This window comes from Cavia porcellus, unplaced genomic scaffold (genome assembly GCF_034190915.1).
Source record: "Cavia porcellus strain 051 isolate PalLab524CR breed Dunkin Hartley unplaced genomic scaffold, mCavPor4.1 scaffold_30, whole genome shotgun sequence".
Taxonomy (NCBI): Eukaryota; Metazoa; Chordata; class Mammalia; order Rodentia; family Caviidae; genus Cavia; species Cavia porcellus.
In genome coordinates this window covers 25,732,790-25,752,329 of record NW_026947513.1, presented here as the reverse complement: position 1 = coordinate 25,752,329, position 19,540 = coordinate 25,732,790, and the positions used below count along the sequence as shown (strand labels likewise).

At 36.3% G+C, this 19,540-nt stretch overlaps 1 protein-coding gene across 4 annotated transcripts in view; it reads left to right on the top strand.

Annotated features, from left to right (window-relative positions):
• The first annotated feature begins 3,447 nt into the window (after nucleotides 1-3,447).
• Nucleotides 3,448-19,540, top strand: part of Gabra2 (gamma-aminobutyric acid type A receptor subunit alpha2) — a 135,442-nt gene continuing 119,349 nt past the window's right edge. Inside the window, exons 1-4 of one of the 4 annotated variants that reach the window (XM_063240738.1) lie at nucleotides 3,448-3,600; nucleotides 4,078-4,140; nucleotides 5,042-5,120; nucleotides 7,424-7,539. In XM_063240738.1, coding sequence (XP_063096808.1) covers nucleotides 5,047-5,120; nucleotides 7,424-7,539 — 190 coding nt within the window. In that variant the 5' untranslated portion in view covers nucleotides 3,448-3,600; nucleotides 4,078-4,140; nucleotides 5,042-5,046. Of the gene's footprint in view, nucleotides 3,601-3,720; nucleotides 4,141-4,458; nucleotides 4,617-5,041; nucleotides 5,121-7,423; nucleotides 7,540-19,540 lie in introns of those variants that run through there. The other 3 variants (XM_013154544.3, XM_003471643.5, XM_063240739.1) reach the window with 3 other exon arrangements.

Sequence of the window (19,540 nt, the reverse complement as noted above, 5' to 3'; positions counted from 1 at the left end):
TCCATTTAATTTGAGCTTAGAGAAAAAAATAGAGCTTGATCAAGCCATGATTTTGATTTTAAAATTCTCAAAAGCATATTTGATCCAGTTTTGCTTTTGTTTGTTTGTTTGTTTTTGTTTGTTTACTTGCTTGCTTGTTTGGATAATGAGGTTTATACTCCAAGCACATTTGGAAATCAGCTAGACACTCAGCAAGAGGCAGTATCAGATAGCATTTAATTTTGTGAAAGCACAATAATCTGCTTTAGTTTAGTTCCTAACTTTTTTTTAAACTTATATATAAACAGCTCTCATTTGAATAAATAATTACATAAAAAGTATGTACTTGGAGTGTATACAAATTTATTATATACCAATATTTAAAAAATTTCAGTTATGGCAGAATCTTGTTGAAATAATTCTGACAGTTTTCTTCAAAGTATGTAAAAATCATTACAATCAAGCTGGGTAGTAGTAAAAACAAATTAATTTTGTAGAAATGTATCACTTAAATGGTATTCTTATTAACATACTCATCTATTTTTATTTTTTCATGTGCTCATACAGATACACCACATACACACATCTGTATATTATAATCCATATTCAAATCTATTTTCTTAAAAATTCATATTATCATATATATATCCATATATAAATGTACATATATATATATCCATATATAAATGTATATAGATAGATAGATAGATAGATAGATAGATAGATAGATAGATAGATATTATAAAAGCTCAAAGATTTGTGAGGCCCTTTAAGTTACATGTAGTAATATTTCCCTATGGCCCTTAAAATGGAAGAAGCTCCATTAAATATGCATTCAAAAACATGAATGGTTTTAGAAAAAAATATAAAACTGTAAAATAATGTAGGATAAAAGGAATAAGAAAATATCAGAAAAAACCAAAACCCCTTAATTCTCCAGCCTCCTTTTACTCTTAGTCCTTATATGGAAATTTTCTTAGTAATGTGAGAGTTTGGGTGGAGACGCATGACTTTCCAAATCCAATTTGTGGGCAAGTATATCAAATAGACTCACACAGAAGGTTTTACACTGTCCTGACCTGGTAGAAATGAATTTGCTGCCACTAAGTACTATCACATCTTCAGTATTATTTGCCTAGGATGTGATTTAAACTGAGTATAGAGAAAGCTTAGGCACCACCCACAACCTCAGATCTCAGGCAGTTGAACTGTACTCCACAACAGAGTTGAGGACAGCAGGGTGGATTTGTCCCTCCTGTGGTGAAGTTGGATAATCCTCTAAATTTTGAAAGAAAGCTGACTGAATTAATAACATAGTAAAACACTATATCAATACAGCCACAGAAGTAAAGTAGTGGTTCACTGCCTGCAATCAGTTATTCTGACTTGTTTTCTTCAATGCACTTTGACATTTAAATCATAGCTACCCAACCTCAGTAAAAACCAAAAATATTTCATTCAGAAACATAAAATTTTAGGATTTTATAATGACGTTTAAAAGCTAGTCTGTATGGTGCGTTAAACTTAATCAGTAAATGTGCAGCTTATAGGGTATATGTGCAGCTTCTAGCTTATACCTTTTTATTTATTTATTTTAAAGGGAGTTAACAGAACAGTAACATGAAACAGCACAAAACAGTGATAGGGCAGTAGGAGACTCACTGTTGTGACTATATTGCATGTTGTTATCCTCTAGTTACTCAGACTACCCACCTGCTTCTGGCCTGTAAAGTATATTAAACAGCATAAAAATCAGGTTGCTTCCCTACATCAGTTATATACTTTTTGAAATAAAAGCAAAAGGTGCAAATCATCCAGTATAGCTTGGACTCTACTAAGTTCCATGTAAGTAGATCCTATTTCAATTAGATTTCAAATTTAATAAAGTTACAAATAGGAAAACTGATTTTTTAAAAAATCGTTCCATTTGTTACAATTTTGCAATAAAGCAATTAAAAACAGTATCCAGGAAAAAGACCATAATGTAGGAATGAAAATAATATATGAAGATATCTATAAAAATTATAACATTCATGCAATAGAAACTTTGTGAACCATACAACAATTAAGAACGGGAAGAAATTATGCCCTGTTCAACTTCCATTATCAGCATATAAGCAATTTTACGTACTCAGAGATACAGACTAGGAAAATACAGTATGAAATGAAGTGCTCTAGCCAAATATAAGACGTTAAAACTCCCTGGTTGCATGGTTTTAAATGGTATGCTTTTTATCTTTGTGAATTTCAATTAGACTCTACAATGAGGAAAGTCAGGAAAGGAATATTAATGATGGAGGAGAAAGCTGGCTGGTATTCTGTTCTTCAGAACCCCAACTAAATAAGAGAGCAAATATTTGTTTAGGTGGTAGCATATTTAATGCTCATTCACAAAATGATAGCTAATAGTGTATAAAGCACAGCCTGATATATTTACTATGTAAAGGTTTTACTTGGATCACAAATCTTCAAATCAGAGCTAAAATTTATTATAGAGTAAGAGTGGTTGCTTTTATATAAAAACTGCATCATCCTGAAAAACATCTAAATTTTTGGTGCATAGCTGACAAAATTGACGTGTTGGCACATACTCAAGGTAAAATGATAGAAACAGTATACTTTTCTTTTTTTATTTTATTGTTTGTTCCTCTTAAAGTGTCTAATGTTTACAACAACTTCTAGAAGAGACAAAAAAGGGCTCGGCTTTGCCTTAGCAGAATATGCATGACTTTGATATGTAGTGCAAAAATCTCTCTCTCTCTCTCTCTCTCTCTCTCTCTCTCTCTCTTTCTTGCCCAAGGCTCAGGTTGCATGTTTGGATTTTTTATAGCCTCAGATAAAAAAGGGAAATCACACAGAACAAACTCACACTGCTGAAAAAGGGGGGAATGAGACTAGAATTACCAGTTTCTTACAAGCAAAAAGCCCTAACGGGGGGAAACCTCAAGCCTGGCTACATTTTGCCCCCTGGGGAATGAACCGCTTTGGAAGTAGAGGCACAGCAGGTCCCTTTTTGCCCGGGGTAATGTAAACTTTTAGAGTTGATGATGGAGTTGAATCACTCTGTAAGGAGGAGGTCTGGGCAAAGCGGTTGGGGAAAGGGATTGCTGAAAGCGAGAGGGAGGTGCCTCAAGGTGTGTGCGCTGCAAAGGGCTTTCCTTACAGCCTCGCGCAGGTCTCCAGTCCGCTGAGCTCGGAGGGGAGATTGGTCCCGACTGCATGAGTGCGGAGGAAAGAGTGGTGTAGTGGGAGGGCTCACGCAATCAAAGAAACTTCCTGCTGTCTGATTCCACGCAACTTGGTCCTGCGTGTTTGCGCTGATGACTAAGGAAAGGCGTGATTAGCCTCGCTCTCCTGCGGGAGTGGAACCTCGGCGCGGCTTCCAGGCAGCCTCAGCGCCGTACCGCGGGGGGATCCTGGGGCCAACTGGCCGGGCGCGGCCCTGAGAATCTAGGCAATCACAGACACGTTGCATTCACAACTCAGCTCAGCCTCCACCCGCAGCCCTCAGAGCCCTCAGAGGCTGGAGGGAGCAGCCCGGCCACGGGTGGGCTCCGCTCCTCCGGCTCAGCGTGGGCGCAGGGAGCGCGCTCGGGGCGCACCCGGGCTGCGCCGCTGCAGGTGCAGGGAGGGCGGCTGTCTTTATCCGGAGTGAGGGGGTGGGGGCTCCTGCGTTCCCGAGAACCTCTTTATCCTCCTCCCCAGCCTGGCTCCTCCTCCTCCAGGCTCCAGGCTCCGAGCTCGTGCCCGCTGTCGTTTGCGCGCACCGCTCCTCCGCCCCCTCCTCCAGCTCCTGCCCTGGCTTCCCCCTCCTCCTCTCCTCCTCCTCGTCTCCTCCTCTCCTCCTCTCCTCCTCCTCGTCTCCTCCTCTCCTCCTCCTCGTCTCCTCCTCCTCCTCCGCCTCTACCCGTCATCGCCACTACAGACGCCTTCGCCGCTCGCTACTCCCTGCGCTGCAGCCGCCGCTCCTCCTCGCGCTCCCTCCGGCTTCCTCCAGCGCGTTGCTCCTAGCTGGTTGCTGCAGTCTCAGTCTCTCTCTCTCTCTCTCTCTCTCTCTCTCTCTCTCTCTCTCTCTCTCTCTCTCTCTCTCTCTCTAAGTTTTCTAGCTCCTCACGATCAGGGCAAAGGCACGGAAACATCGAATCCCGCTTGCTGCTTCAGGTAGGGTCGCACGCGTTGGCTCCGAGGGCTGCCTGCGCCTGGCGTGCACGTCTCCTCTCCCCCCACCCACTCTGGGAGCTCCCGGGTAGCCTGGGAGGTTCAGGTCCCCCTGTCCTCCCCAGCTTCTTTACAAAATAACCTCAATACTCATCGCTGAAGCATATTTGCAACTATTACAACCAGAGCCAAGCGCCTGGCTGGCTCGTTTACAGTCTCCAACTTTGCACGCGGATCTCCGCGGAGCCTGCCTGGCCGCGGTGGATCCGGAGCCTCACGCTCTTCGCTTATTGTGGTCTTTGGCTCCCGAGCAGCTGTCAAACGCATCGTTTCGCAGCACTTGATCCCAGCCGCGCTGCCTCCAAGACGTGGTCTTGGGCACCCGTGGATGGGCAGGGAGATTTTGATTTGATTTATCCTGAAGGAAGTAAGACGTGAGGATCGCGATTCACTGGCATGAAAAAATAATCATTGAAAAAGTGAGCTGATGGCCCCCGGCTGTTGGCGCTGTGCTTGCGGGGGTGGTCCTGGTGGAGGGGGCGGTGATGTGTAGTACCTAGCTCTCCTCGCCTCCGCTCTGCTCTTCAGCTTATTCCCTTGTCCAGTTTGTCTGTCAGGTTGGAGTCTGGTATTATTTCATGTGTGCACAAAACAGGATTTGTTGATGGTGGAGTTGGGGGGGGGGGGGTTCCTGGCAGAGCAAATGGACTGATTCCCTGGTCACCGTGGCATGTGAAAGAAATCATCCTCCGTCCATCATCACGCCCTACACTCAGTCCAAAGAAGTCATTTACGTAGCTTTAACTCCAATTCCCAGATGAAATCGCATTCTTTTGGATTACTTGGGTGGTGGGACTGGAAGCAGTTTTAAATATATGCTGTTTTTCTTCCATGGCTTTGCAAGGAGGGATGATGAAGACGACATTGTACCTCTCCAACGTGCAGTCGCTTCTTCTTGTTTTCTTGGTGTGGGATCCAGCCAGGTGAGACACTCAATGGTGTTTGATTCTTTTAATTCAGGGCGAAGTTGTGGTTTTTGGATGCCATCAATGCAGCTGTGGTTTGTGAAAATCAGGGTGTTTTGAAGAATTGTACTAGGAAAGTGAAGAATGAAGTGGCAGACTGTAAAAGAAAGTTCACTGCTTCTTGTTTTTAAGCGATCAAATGCAAAAGTAAATAGAAACATTTTTCGTACAAAATTGATTCACTGAAGGAAAGATTATGCTTTCATTGGCAAATTCCCACATGGAACCGCAGTGGTTAAGTTTTATGCACTTACCATAATCCTACAATTCAGTAACGAAGCCAAATTTTTCTTAAGGTGAGAAAGGTACAACAGATTTGAGAGGTAACTTAATTTTTTTTCTTTCTTTTTAAAAATGGTTTTGGCTCTTTTAGTCACTATAGAAACCTCAAATGACATGTCAAGTCTTAAACCTCTAGGTGGAGGTAGTATACAACTTCACAATCACAAAATAAAACAAAAGTTTGATTTATTCATCAGGTTTTCATATCATTAATTTAGAGATCAGCTATTATTCAAATGTTACCACCCCAGGGAGCTCTTACTTCGGATGTGTAACTAAAAACTTGAAATTAATTTTATTGCTTTAAATAAGTTCATCTTATTTGTAATTTTTGTCTGATTTTTAATTACCTGTGAAGGTTTTTGTTTACTACCTTTATGATATAAAAGGAATTAATAACCAAGTTTATAAAAATGCTTTTGTAACTATTGTTTAAATTTTTTCATTTAATTCCCTGTAATTTTTATGCTCCTGTTCAAATAATGGTAAAAGTGTGAAAGCATCTTCTGGAATTAAAATCCATTTATAAAAACTGCATCAGACTGTAACATATCTCATTTAACATCTTAGTATTGACTATTGAAAGCAACTACGAACTTGAAAATTTCTATGGGAAACTTTGTGATTATCAGTGATTCGTTTAAAAATTGGGTTATGTACATTGTCTTGAAACTTTTGAGGCTAGAATGTATGAACTGATTTACTTATATAACTTGAAAATGTCTTATGTTCATATTACTGTTTTAATATTTATTCTTTGAATAATGCTTGTTTAAAGTTGATTACCAAATTTTTGCTGTGTGATGAGTATTTTTGGCTACTAGCTCTGTTTTCATTTAAATGCAGGTGAATTCTGTTAATGCTGTGTTACACAATACACTTTGATCAGAATGTAATTACCTTTGATCTTTGATTTGAGAGACATGAACAATCTATGATCAATCAAAAAGGCTTAAAAATCTTAATGCTTAACTACATTCTTTTCTACTAGGTTTGTGTTCTATATTTGACCGGTAATGCTCATGCCAGTATTTTATTCTATTATATAAATGATTCCTTTTTGGGGGCAGTAATTTAAATCTCTGAATCATTCTGAGACAAAAAAAAATACTGACAGTGAAAGGAAACATTCTGTTTTATACATCCAGTTCCTTCTGCACCAAATTGCTGGATGTCACAAAATCAGGTCTCTGGCTTTATGATGGAGAAATAATAGAGAATAGCACTGTTTCTCAACATGATATTTTAAGACCATTAGTTCTTCCTACAATTTTTCCACCAAAAAAAGTATAGTGGGCTGTGTTAATCTTTACGTTGTTCCTTACTGCTCTCTGGCACCAAACGTGAGGGACCAGCCTGCAAAGCTTTCTACAGCAGAGTGTGTGGCTGAAAGCTCTCTACCCCGCCCCCCCTTCAGCTACGGAGCTGGCACAGGGCCAGTGGAGTTTCCCTGATGTCTATATTGCACTTGGCCATTGGGTGGAGGTATACCAAAGGAAATAATCTTGGTTTAAAGAGCACAAGATATAAAGAGAATCAGAAAGATATTTATGAGGAAGATAGAGGCATTCGGAACACTCCACCAGGCAATTTATTTCCTGATTAACATTTAGAACATTGAAGAATTATTTTGGAGTTCCCTTGATTATTGCACTGTGAAATAACATTACTAATCATTTCTACATGTGATAATCCATGATCATTATCTATTCTAGAGAATAGACTTTAGAAAAAGAATCATCCACGTAGAATGCTAACTTGTAGAAATAGTAACTAGCTTCATCATCAAACTCCTGATACTCTGTTATTTACTACACCAGGATTACTTTCCCTGTAGACATTTACAGAAATGAAAAAGGAGAAAATGAGTTGTACTACTAGCTTAAGGGACCTTACATTCCAAGCAAGGAAGAAGAGTGTGTTGGCACTTGCAAAACACACATATGTGTATGTATCAGCTTGTGCAATTATCTGTTTAGGTTGGTCCTGGCTAACATCCAAGAAGATGAGGCTAAAAATAATATTACCATCTTCACAAGAATTCTAGACCGACTTCTGGATGGTTACGATAATCGGCTTAGACCAGGCCTGGGAGGTAAAAACACTTTTCCTTAAAAAACTCTCACAGAATAATACTTTGTAAAAGTTAAGGTTAATATTCATTTTTAAATGCTTTTTATCCACCAATGCATTGCTATGTACTAAATATCATAAAAAACAGAAAGTAAGGTATATTTAATAAATGTTATCTGTGATTCCTTTTTCCGTATATATAATGTATTTAATGCATCTTTTATAGAATGCCTAAGTTCATAGGGAACACAGATATTTTAGGCACAGCTTTCAAATTAACTTACGTCTAATGATTAAGTTTTTCTCTTTTAGAGTATGTTAAAAATGTAACATTATTGAGCAAATATACTTGCGTAGTATGTTTAGTAATTTTCATAATATTTTACAGATGATTGTTCTCATTAGATATGCAAATAAGATTTATAAATATAAAAGAATATCTAGGTTGTATTTCAACAAATACATTTTTTAGCGTTATATAATAATGTGTCTTTCTACATGAAAAGTTGGATTTCTGAAGTATTACAGAAGTTTACCTTCTTGAAACTTGCAAATATATTTTAGATGTACATTGGTTATAAGCCTAAATTACTAGGTTGTGGTACCATTTGAGTTCAAAATTAAAGATTCATTTTTAACTTAGAAAAAAAGTATATTTTTAGTAATGAAACAAAAGCAAATTATCCCTGGCTAATAATGTTAAACTTTATCATCCTTTAACATTGCCAGGTGATGCTAAAGAGGTAGGTAAAAAATAGGGTAGGCGTGCAATTCCTGGAGAGATTCTGAGTCAAAATGTTGTTTCTCATAAATTCTAGCATGAATATATGAATATATAATATTTGTTTAATCAAGTACCTTAATTACAAGACTACATATTATAAATGTACATTTGTGTAATAAGATATTTAGTTTGACAATTTATAAATACTAACAGGAGTTGAATGACCATTTGGTGTAGATCAATGATTTATGCAGTCAGCCTGGTGGTTGCCAGGTTTGGTGACTTTGCGATACTAAATTGCTTAAAGGGATGTGTATTGAGTACGTGCCTGAATATTGATGTAAATAATTACTTTGAAAAATACAGATGGCTGTTAATTCTTTCTATCTATCTGTCTGTCTATCTATCTATCTATCTATCTATCTATCTATCTGTCTGTCTATCTTTGGAAGTTATACCATTTGAATTTTCCAGTACTAAGAACACTGAGTTTGTTGTTAAATAATATGTCATTTAATTGCTCTCAAATTTTGACTTGAATCCTTGGGTGGTACATTACATTTTAAGTGAGCAGTCCCAGGAAGGAATAATGTTCACAGTTATGGCACATATTTTTAGTGGAAAATTCAGCTTGTTAGTATACACTACTTTCTATAAGAAAAATTCAAAAGGAACACAGCACCTCCTTAGTAACTTAATGTGTGTAATAAGCATGAAATACAAAATTGCTCTCCATGCTAGCAGATGAAATGTTGGCAAAATCCTGTAAACGAAGAAAGCCTAGAATATAGCTATCATAATTTATATTATATTGATGATTTAAATTATATATTACACTAGATCATATCTGTTTTTATATACATTTTATTATTTTGAAATAAATAAAGTCTCAAATCATCAAACATTCAATCTAGACCTTGGACTTTCATTTTTTGAGGAAATATTTGTCACCTGGCTTAGTTGTAGAAACTACAGTACCCGTTTCAGGAGATGGGTAGTCTCACTGATCTTTTCATGTTTCTTTTTAAGAGTCTTTTACATTAAGCTTATATAACATACTAAGTGGCTTTCTCGGCTCCCTGTGTTCCTTCTCCAATCCTCTGATGCTGAATGTACGTTAATATCCCGTAGCCTGATTAGCCATTTAGCTGCACGTTGCTTTCGTACAGTACTCACTCTTCCTGAATAAAGTACCGAGGGTGGCTCTGCGTTGCTGCTGGAGGATGGCGGTGAAGAACAGTGAAAGGAACGTAGGCTGGGGAGCAGGTAGATCTTGAGTAGAGTTGTACTCCGTTCCTACACACAAAGCTGTGCCCTGGCTACAAGATGTCTGTTTGCTCTGATTGGAAATGACCATGGCATATTTACTTTTATGCTCTATATAGTTACTGAGAAGATTACACAAACAAAAGTACAGTACACAAAGCTTGTGCTCCAGATTAGCAATTCAACATGTATCGATTCCTTTCCTCTTCCCTTAATATCCCGATTAAAGAAGAACTTGCAAAACCTACTTCCCTGGCTTCATTTCCCAGTTCACATCAACTCCCATCCATTTTACATTTGAAATATATCTCTTCTTTCTCTCTCTTTCTTTATTTATTTATTTTTATTTTTATTTTTTATTTTTTTTTGTGCCGGGAATTGAACTCATGATTTTGCACTTGTGCTGCAGAGCCACATCCTCATCCCTCTTCTTTTTCTCTAAATAATCCAGTCTACTCTTCCAGCTTTTGTCCACATTATTCTCTGGAATAATTGTTTCTCCTGTGTTCTCCCAATTGAAAACATATCTTTTATGCATAAATCATCTTAACACTAGTCCTTTTATTAAGATCTTTCTTAACTGAAAAGAAGCATCCAGATTCAGTTTTCTCTGTACTGAATTTCTGTAGCAGTTGTTGGCTCTCTATCTCATTTGGGACTTACTATGTTTATCTTTTATTACTTATTACATTTTTATGTGTCTCTTGTTACTTAAGATTTTAAGCTTACTGAGGCAAGATACTGCATCATAAATCATCTGTGATTTCAGCAACTAAATATTGATTTGCATATAATGGCCATAAAATAGATGTTGATTGCTTGGTTAACTTTTCTATGATCAGTTAATCATCTGGAAAGTGGGATTACTCATGTCTGGCTGACCTTTTAATTAGGAATGTTGAGTGACATGTAGAGTATCATGCTGCAGAAAGACAGCATGGCTCAGTGAGAGAACCTGGCTTTACACTGTAAAGATTTAGGTAAAATCCTAGCTCTTGTGCCTAGCAGGGTGTGACTTTTTAATATGCTTCTCTTGATGCACATTTGTAATCTTATCATTGTCTTGATAAATATGATACATAGAGTAAATTTATCATAGTGTCATATTGTAGTTAAGAAATAATAAAGTTTAAAAAAACTTTTTGAAAAACTTTCAAAATATACTGTTGCAAATTTAAATAGTTGAGAGCATCTTCTGCATCCAAATGCTTAGCCTGACTGTATGTATGTAATAGAAAGCTCAGGAAATCACTTCTATTATTCTATCCCACAATTTAATAGTAAGTGAAAAATGAGATTAAACTCAATTCCATTTTAATATAACAAAATGACCATCTATTGATGGCTAATCTGGGTAAGTAATCTCAATAATTAATGCGTAATTAGGAAAGAAGAAGCGGTCTTTAACTCTTAAGTTATTTATTTTTTCCTTTCATGATTCTACTACTTACTAGATCACAGGTCAAAGAAGTTATACTTCCTGAAATTTGTTATTTTCTTTGAGAAAATGAGAATCATATTTCATTCTTAAGGGAGAGAATATATCAGGATTCAGATATATGACAAAAGTTATATAACATCAGATTATAAAATTTTAAAATATTAATAACATATGATTAACGATGATTATTAATAACAGATCCTTTAAAAATGTAGGTTAGCACACACTGATTCACTCGAAACCTGGCAATGCTGTCTTATTCACTCCAAATAGGATTTCTTGTGGTCGTCCCCAAAGCCCTGCAGGGTCTGTCTTCTCATTCTTTCTTTGACCTTAACTTGCACAAGTCTCTTGCAAGTTAACATTGCTTCAGTAAGACTGGCTTCCTTCCTACTCTTCAAACACACCAGGATCATTTGTGGGGCTTTTTCCCTGAGTATTGCCTCTTTGCTAGAATATCTACTGATCCTCCTTTTCCAGTGATCCTTATTCTGACCAACTTAATAAATAGTACAGTCACTCCATCCCCAGAAATCATGACCCTCCTTATCCAGCTTCATTTTTTCTGTTTTTTTCTTAGCTATATCTTTTAATATACAAAATCACTTGTGTATTACTGGCATATTAATTGCTCATTTCTTTGTCTCTTTTTGAGACAAATGTAGGCTCTGTGAGTTTGGAAATTTTGACTGTTGATGGTTTGTTGCTGTATCAACTCTAACCGTGTAGAATGGCGCCTATTAAATTTTATGTTGATTATTTTTTTAATATGCCAGCAGGAAAACAATCACACGTAGAATTTACATTGTCTTCAAAATCAATGAAACGATTAAAATTTAAGTACCAAATTTGCCTTTCACTGTTAACATGTTTTTGGTTGACTTTTTTTTTGGCGGGGGGGGGGGGTTGTTTGACGGTGTTTGGATGATTTGGAAAAATTATTCAACCAGTTACTCAAACTCCTGACTTGTATTAAGCGTGATTCTAAATTTATGATTTATGTGATTCTTTTGTCCCATTTGTAGTTTTATCATCTATGAAATGGGAAGGCGGACTCTATTCTATTTTTGTCTTGCAGAAATAAATTAAAATAAATGCATTAGACTCTTAAGTATGTAAAATTGATATATATGAATATGGTTAGGAAGAACAAAGAGATTTATGAAAGTAAAATAGCCTCTTAGGACGTAGTATTTGACAAACATCAAGTAAGTTTTGGTAAGTTTTATGCTTTTGGTAGGTTTACTTGTTTGTAAAATGGGGAACCTGTGATGAGAGTGCCTTGAAATCTGATATTCCAAAGCCATATATTAAAATTAGACTCCACAATAAATAAATCAAGTTTTTTCTTTTTTTGTCTTCAAGTTAGTTTTTGGAACTAACAGTTTTAGAGACCACCCATGGGAATCTACTTTTACACAGAGGCTTTCAAACTGTTAATTGAAACAGGAAGCAAAATTTGCTTTTGGGGCCAGTATTAGGGAATGTGCAGACAGGCCTCGTATATTTATGACAGCTAAAATCAGCAATGCAACCGTGATAGTTCTCAGAAATCATAAGGCTTGGTATTAAATTATAGATTTAGTCTTGAAAATCTAGATTCAAAACTATGCATAAGTACATTTTGAAAAACTGTTTCCAGGAAGTTGTATAGAAAGAATGTTTTACTGTAGTGTTCATATTGCATACCTTGAAACAGGTTTGTGCCTAAAGCCATGAAAAATGCAAGACCAGATCATAAACTTAGGGCCTGAAGGTCAACCTTTACTTCATTTTTGGATATTGATCATCAGGCTATAAAGAGATGCATGTTAACATCATTACTCTCAAATTTATAAAATGAAAATATATGATATTCACTTGGCAAAAATTATTATGTAAAAGAATGACCTCTCAGAACTTAAGGCATTTGACTTTAATATCTACTACCTTATAAAGTAATGGCTAAGGTCAGTGTCTGCTTTGGATTTTAAATTCTGTTGTTACACAAACTCTTTTTGTTTCTCTATTTGCAAAATAAAAGCAAAAAGTATATGACATTGATTTGTTAGGTGTTCATTTATTTTTTACATTTAAATTCTTGATACAGTATTTAGCAAAGAAGGTAGAAGTTTAATAAATGTAGATATCATTATCATTATTGTTGGTCTTATCATTACTTTTACTACAAATGCAAAGAGGACAAACTCCAGTATAACACTTAATTTATAAAAGCCATTCTTTAAAAATAATAAATTTGGAGCACATAAGAAAGACATTTGTGTGTTCCCTATTCATTTAGTCTCATTTTGAAGATAAACCTTTATAGGTCTACACAATGTATGAAAACCAAACAAATACCAAATGAAGGATAACAAATTTGTCATCATTCAGGATTGCTTCCATTTAACAATTCAGGGTCATCAATTCTTCAAATGAGTTTTCTCATTAAGCAAATACACAATAAAAACTATACACAGTGATTCACTGATGATAATTATAGAAGACATAAAGTTGGAAACATACTCACCAGCCTGAATGGGCTGTACCAAGCACTTTAAAGGTAAAAATTGTGCCTTTTACTTATGGAGGGTTTCATCATAGTTGTATTGAAGATGAGGGCTGCCAGAGACATCCAGAGGGAAAGAACACTCCTGGAATAGCTTACATTCTATGGACATATAGTGTTGAGAAGGTGACAGAAAGTTAAGAGGCAAGTTGGGGGGCAAGATGAGCAGAGAGGAGGAATCTGAGGTGAGTTAGTATTTCTGGTCTCAGATGGGGGCAGAGTAAACTCCAAAATTTAGGATCTCTGGTTTGAGGAGATGTTATGTTTGGCTTTCTCCACATACAGGCAACTTAGTGCTGATGGTTTTGCAAAAGTGTGAGGCAGCTGAGAATCTATCTAATCTTTTTCTTAGCTGATTCAGACTCCTCGGATTTAACAAAGAGCCTGTGTCGTAGGATAGAATAAGTTAGCCATAAGATTTCAGTGCTTTTTCATGTTCATCACCAGACCCACTCACTGAAGCCTGCCTAAAGTTCACTAGGAATTCACTTTTGAGATTTAATGTAAGAGAAAATGGAAATAAATTGGGGAGATTTCACTTAGCTGTATAAATAGCACTTGATAAAAATTTACATCACTGATATCAAGTGACTTATTAATTGTTCAATCAGTGGTACATGTGACACATAGAAAGCAGAAACCGCTGGCTTTCTGTGGAAGGATGGCAGGGTAACCCTACACACGGTTTTCATTTGGTTCTTCCGATTTTATGGGGTGCTTTCCTAATCTCATCATCTGGTATGAAAATAGTGTACTGATGAGCTTCATCATGGTGCATCCCAGGTTGAAGTGGAAATGTTCCGTATAGATTTTGGGATACTTTTCATTATAGCAGTGTGTAACCTGAAGAGGTCTTAGCATTTGTGTGCACCTCAGGGACTTTGTGTGTTGGTAGCTCAGTCCCTGAAGCAGAGTCATAACCAACACAGGCGTCTCCAGAAATGGCTAGATTGAGGTAGTTTATCAGATATTTTTCTCAGTTTGTTATTTTAACTAAATATATAGCTTGTGATTATTTTATGGGGAAAGCAGATTGGGTGTAAGACAGCACTGACTTGAATTGAATTAGATGGTGGCTCTCCCCATAGAGCAAACATCAGGCAGAACTGAAGGTAATATCAGGAAATAGTCCTCATGTTTTAATCAGCTAACAGGAGGGCTTTGTCTTCACTGAAAACCTTTCAGTTAGTAGTTGTCTGTGATTTCTCCTGTTATTTCTAGAAAGCTCCTACTCTCTGTGATCACTTTGAAGAATTGCTATTTTTGGCTCTTTAAGGCACAAGATATCCTCACTGGATTTTTTTCATCTAGCACCTAAGCTCAGGTGCAGGGACTCCCCCTACCATACCCACCTGTATCATATACCACCTTAATACCCAGTGGATAGATTGAATCATAGGCTCAGCCAATCTATTTATTTTAGTGTTCATTTTTTTTTATTACCACAGTTTGATCATATTGTACAAATCTATATTGGCAGTGGAGCCTGCCAGATGAACAGCTTAGCCAGTCAGCTATTAATTACTGCTCAGTGTATTAACACAGGATGAGACAAGTGAAATTATTCTAGCATTTTTTTCCTAAACGTATGCATCGAAGGCATATGATATACTCGGCCTGCTGGATGATACAAAGGTATGATGCTGATCTTCACAGGGCATATAAGATGAGCCCAGTATCATTATCAAAATAATTTAAAACATTACCATGCGTGCTTCATAGGGAGAAATATAGGCTTGTAAACAAATAAATATATAAATAAAAATAATCTTTTTGTTCAGAACATGTAACTGCAGTTAGCCAAGTTTTGGTATCTATAGATATGATCCAGTCATTAAAATACTTCTTATGAAGCACTGAATACTTGCTGGGTACTATTTGAAATGCTGAAACCACTGTGATGAACAAGACCCAGTCTATATATAAATTCATGTCATACTATATTTTGGCTCTTTCTGTCTTTTGTGTGTAATGGACATCGGATTCTTCTTTCACTTCTTAATTAAGAATAAATATAATCTCATATATATATATATATATATATATATATATATATATATATATATATCTTGTACTATATATTTGTGCCGGGGATCAAACATACGACCTCGCACTTGCCAGGCAGGTGCTTATGCCGCTGAGCTAAATCCTCGGCTCAATATATTTTCTTTATTGAAACAGAAGTCTTTAATCATAAATGGAAGAGTCATTTCTAGCACATTTGCTTTGAAGCTAAGGATCATGGCATCCCCTCCAGAGGAAATGGTCAGAAAGCAGGTCTTTCTGGGTTTGGAGTGGGACACTGAGTTTGTTCTTATAGGCGGTATTCCCAGAGACAGTAACATGCATTCCAGTTACAATTCTGGGTTCTCCTGAGTTATCTTTTATTTCTATCTTATCTTAATTTGAGTTTCATGGTAAAGAAGAAATGTCCATGTATTCAGTACAAAATTGAAAAAAAAATGATGCAAGGAATAATGTAAGGTATAGTAAGTTTGTATTTGAATTTTTAATATTTGACACAATTTAGAATTCCAGAAGTATATTTTTAACTTGAAAAACCCTTATTCCTAGAGTTACAGATCTCATCATTTACAAATAAGTTCTGATAAGAATAAAGTTAATACTTAATTATCAAACATTTAATGTAGAAGCCTATTAATTTAGGAATATCATTTTCTCATGAGGTAGAGATTCATTAAATTTCCCATTTGATTTTGCACTTTTAATAATTGCCATTAAGGTTGTGGTTTTGATATCTTTGTATATTTAATTTATAACTTTTTTTTTTTTTTTGTCTTTTTGAGACAGATTCTCACTATGCAGTTCAGGCTGGCCTTGAGCTCACTTTGTAGCCCAGGCTGGTCTCGAACTCTCAAAGATCCTCCTGCCTCAGCCTCCCAAGTGCTGGAATTACAGGCATGAGCCACCACGTCCAGCTAATTTATAATTTTTTAAACTCACAAAATAACATGTAGAAAATGATTCATTTCCATCTTAATTTGAGATGAATTCAATTTACTTCATGTTTTTCGCCTTCCTTCTAATTTACTTCACCATTTAAAACATTGTTTCACACAAAACTTAAAGACTAGTACTCAAAGAGCATCTTTTATTTATTAATATTTTTATTAATGTTTGGGATGTCAGCAGCTTTTTGTCATCTGCTTTTTAATTCAATAAATGCAAATGTTTCAGAAACGTATCTGGTGTCATACCTTCTAAGTAGAAACATTTTAGTGATTTTAGAAGAAACATTTAGTTAAACTAACTTGTTTTCAAAATAATAAAAGATAAATTTTTCTTTTTTCAGGTAGCTGTTCAAATGATATTCATAATAATATTCAGGTAACATGTCAAAAATAAGATTATTCGGTTTTCAGCTATTTGTGGAGATTTTTAATTAAGTCTAATACGTATTATGACTTTTTCAGGAATGTGGTATAATGAGAAATAAAATAGATTTTATCTATGAGTAGAGGCTTAGAGTTAAATCACCACATTAAGAAAGACAGAAGAAAGGATAAAAACTATAAATGTTTCCTGAACCATTCAGATACATCTTTAGTGGTACCTAAAGTGTTCTCTTAGGTATTGTGTAAGGTGTTTTGTGTTCCTTGAAGCAGAAATAGGGTCAAGTTCTTTCAGAAAGATGCGTGTTAATGGTTATGAGAACGGTAGAGAACTCCAGACTTGAGTTGGAAGAGGAGGTCAGAGGAGAAAGACAGATGTCATGGGAGACTTAGAAAGTTATGAAATGCTTCCTGTTTACTCTTAATTACTTATGAGATTTTAAAATTTGAAACAAAAGATGGTAGGTCACTAGCCACATTTTTGGAGGCAGACAGCCCAAATTGTTTAATTACATGAACTTTTTAGAAGTAATTGCAACAAAATTAAGCAAGTCAGCCATAGTCAAAGAATTGTTATAGTGCTGATTATATAGGGAAACTCTTGAAATTCTCAACAAATGGCCTACTGGACTAAAATGTTAGCTGGGTTTGTAACGATGATTAAAATTTGCATACCAAGACAGAAGTCTTAGTTATGAGAAAATGGAATTGCAAGGCTGATGTTTAGGCTGAGTAGAGGGTAATACAGTAGGAGTGCAAATTTAATTAATTATCTGGGACACGTAAGGTAATTGTCAAAGCAAAATATGTGAAACTGATGATTATGTTTGGGAAAAAGCAAAAGAATTGTTTGACAGATTCCCATAAGAATAACTTTATTACAATAAGAAACAAAAGGGATGAGCTTAGGTGGTGAAAATGTTATGAGAGCAAATAATTTAGAGTCACTCCTAAGGACATAGTTATTAGAATTTTAGTAAGACAACACTCAATTCCCTTCATAGCTAAAGATCAAAACTAATTGTCATTTTTATCATTTGGAGTAGCTTTGGCATAGTAGCAAGAAATCTGTATAAAGATCCCTATCATTCATAGTGTTTATGTTAAAGTATATCACCATTTAAAATAGATTGAGTATGAAAGACTGACTTCAAATATACACCTCAGGAAAAAAAAACAGTAGCTGAATTCTTTACAGTGAGACAGTTGTAGTAGTGAGGAGAATATTGTGGTAGCAGAATTCCTTTTTAACTTTCATTTCTTTTAACTTCCCAGGTAGTCTGTCACCAAATTGATGGTATGACTCATAACTTTAGCAGGGAGGGTCACTTGGGATTTGCGTTACTATCTGTGAAATGCAGGATGATGCAGTCCCAGGGGATCCAGTTGCTGACTCAGGATGGAGACGTTTAGAGGAGACAGGTCTGTTAAACTAACCCTGCTTGCCATTGTCATTCCCCTTCAGCTGTTATCACATCCAGTCTGGTCTTCCTCATTTTTGGTGACAGTTTCCAATACAGGAATCTCCCTCTATCTCTGTCTCTGCCTCTGTCTCTGTGTCTGTCTCTCTGTCTCTGTCTCTGTCTCTTTCCCTCTCTCTCACTCTCTCTCTCTTCCTGATTCCTGACTACCACCAGTTGCATCAGAGGACAGCTGCAATTTCAGCCTTTATTGTGCTGTCTTAGAATACTCTGGATATTAAGCAAAATCTATCAAGGGATAAGGACATTAGGTAGTGCATGTTTAAGTGAGTAGATATGGAAGTTCTTGACAGAAAGCAACTGTCTCCTCATCAAAATTTTCTCCTTTAGGGAACTGTTTTATGGCCTGTCATCTTTGTATTTCCCCCCACTCACTTAGAAAGGATGACGTGACACTTCTTTGCTTTTGTCTGAAGATATTATTAGGAGATATAATATTCTTTAATGTCTTTTTTATAATGCAAATTTAGTGCCAACAAGGAGCTAAGAAACTCAGAAATAGGAGAAGGAAGGATATTATGGTAGCCTTCATCAAATAGGAAAGCTTGCCTGATGAGAATACAAATTCATCTCTGGTGACTTGATCCATTTTCACATTTTCCCATAAACAAAAAGTCAAGAGATAAGGGACTCCCAGTATTGGTTCTTCTCAAATGATGGGATAAAACTCTCAAAATTTTTATTTTTTTCAACTTTAATGTGCATTTGTATTCTTACTTTTTACTCTCTTGGTCCCAGGATTTCTACTCTAGCTACAGTTATCTTTTCCATAATTAGCTTGAAGAAACTGACCTTTTCCTTTCATCAGAAAACTATGACTTCTCAGCACTTGGTGCTGATTTTCCAGCTAGATATGCAACTGGAACCATGACTTCTCAGCACTTGGTGCTGATTTTCCAGCTAGATATGCAACTGGAACCACGAGCATCTTCCCTGAGGTTGTACACATTTCTGGCTTACATAAAACTGGAATTTTATTAGAAAGAAGGAGGATGCCTTGAATAATGAATAGGCTACTGGCAGTATGCGCTGTATTTATTCATGCTATGATAGAAAATTGCTAAACCTCTGCTTGTCTCAGTTTCCTCCTCTATACGATGTGCACATGAGTCACCTGAATGGTGACTGCTAAATGCAGATTTTGACTCATGATGTCTACTCAAAGCTCTAGATGTTGCATTTTTTTTTTTTTTTTTTGTCTTTTTCCTTT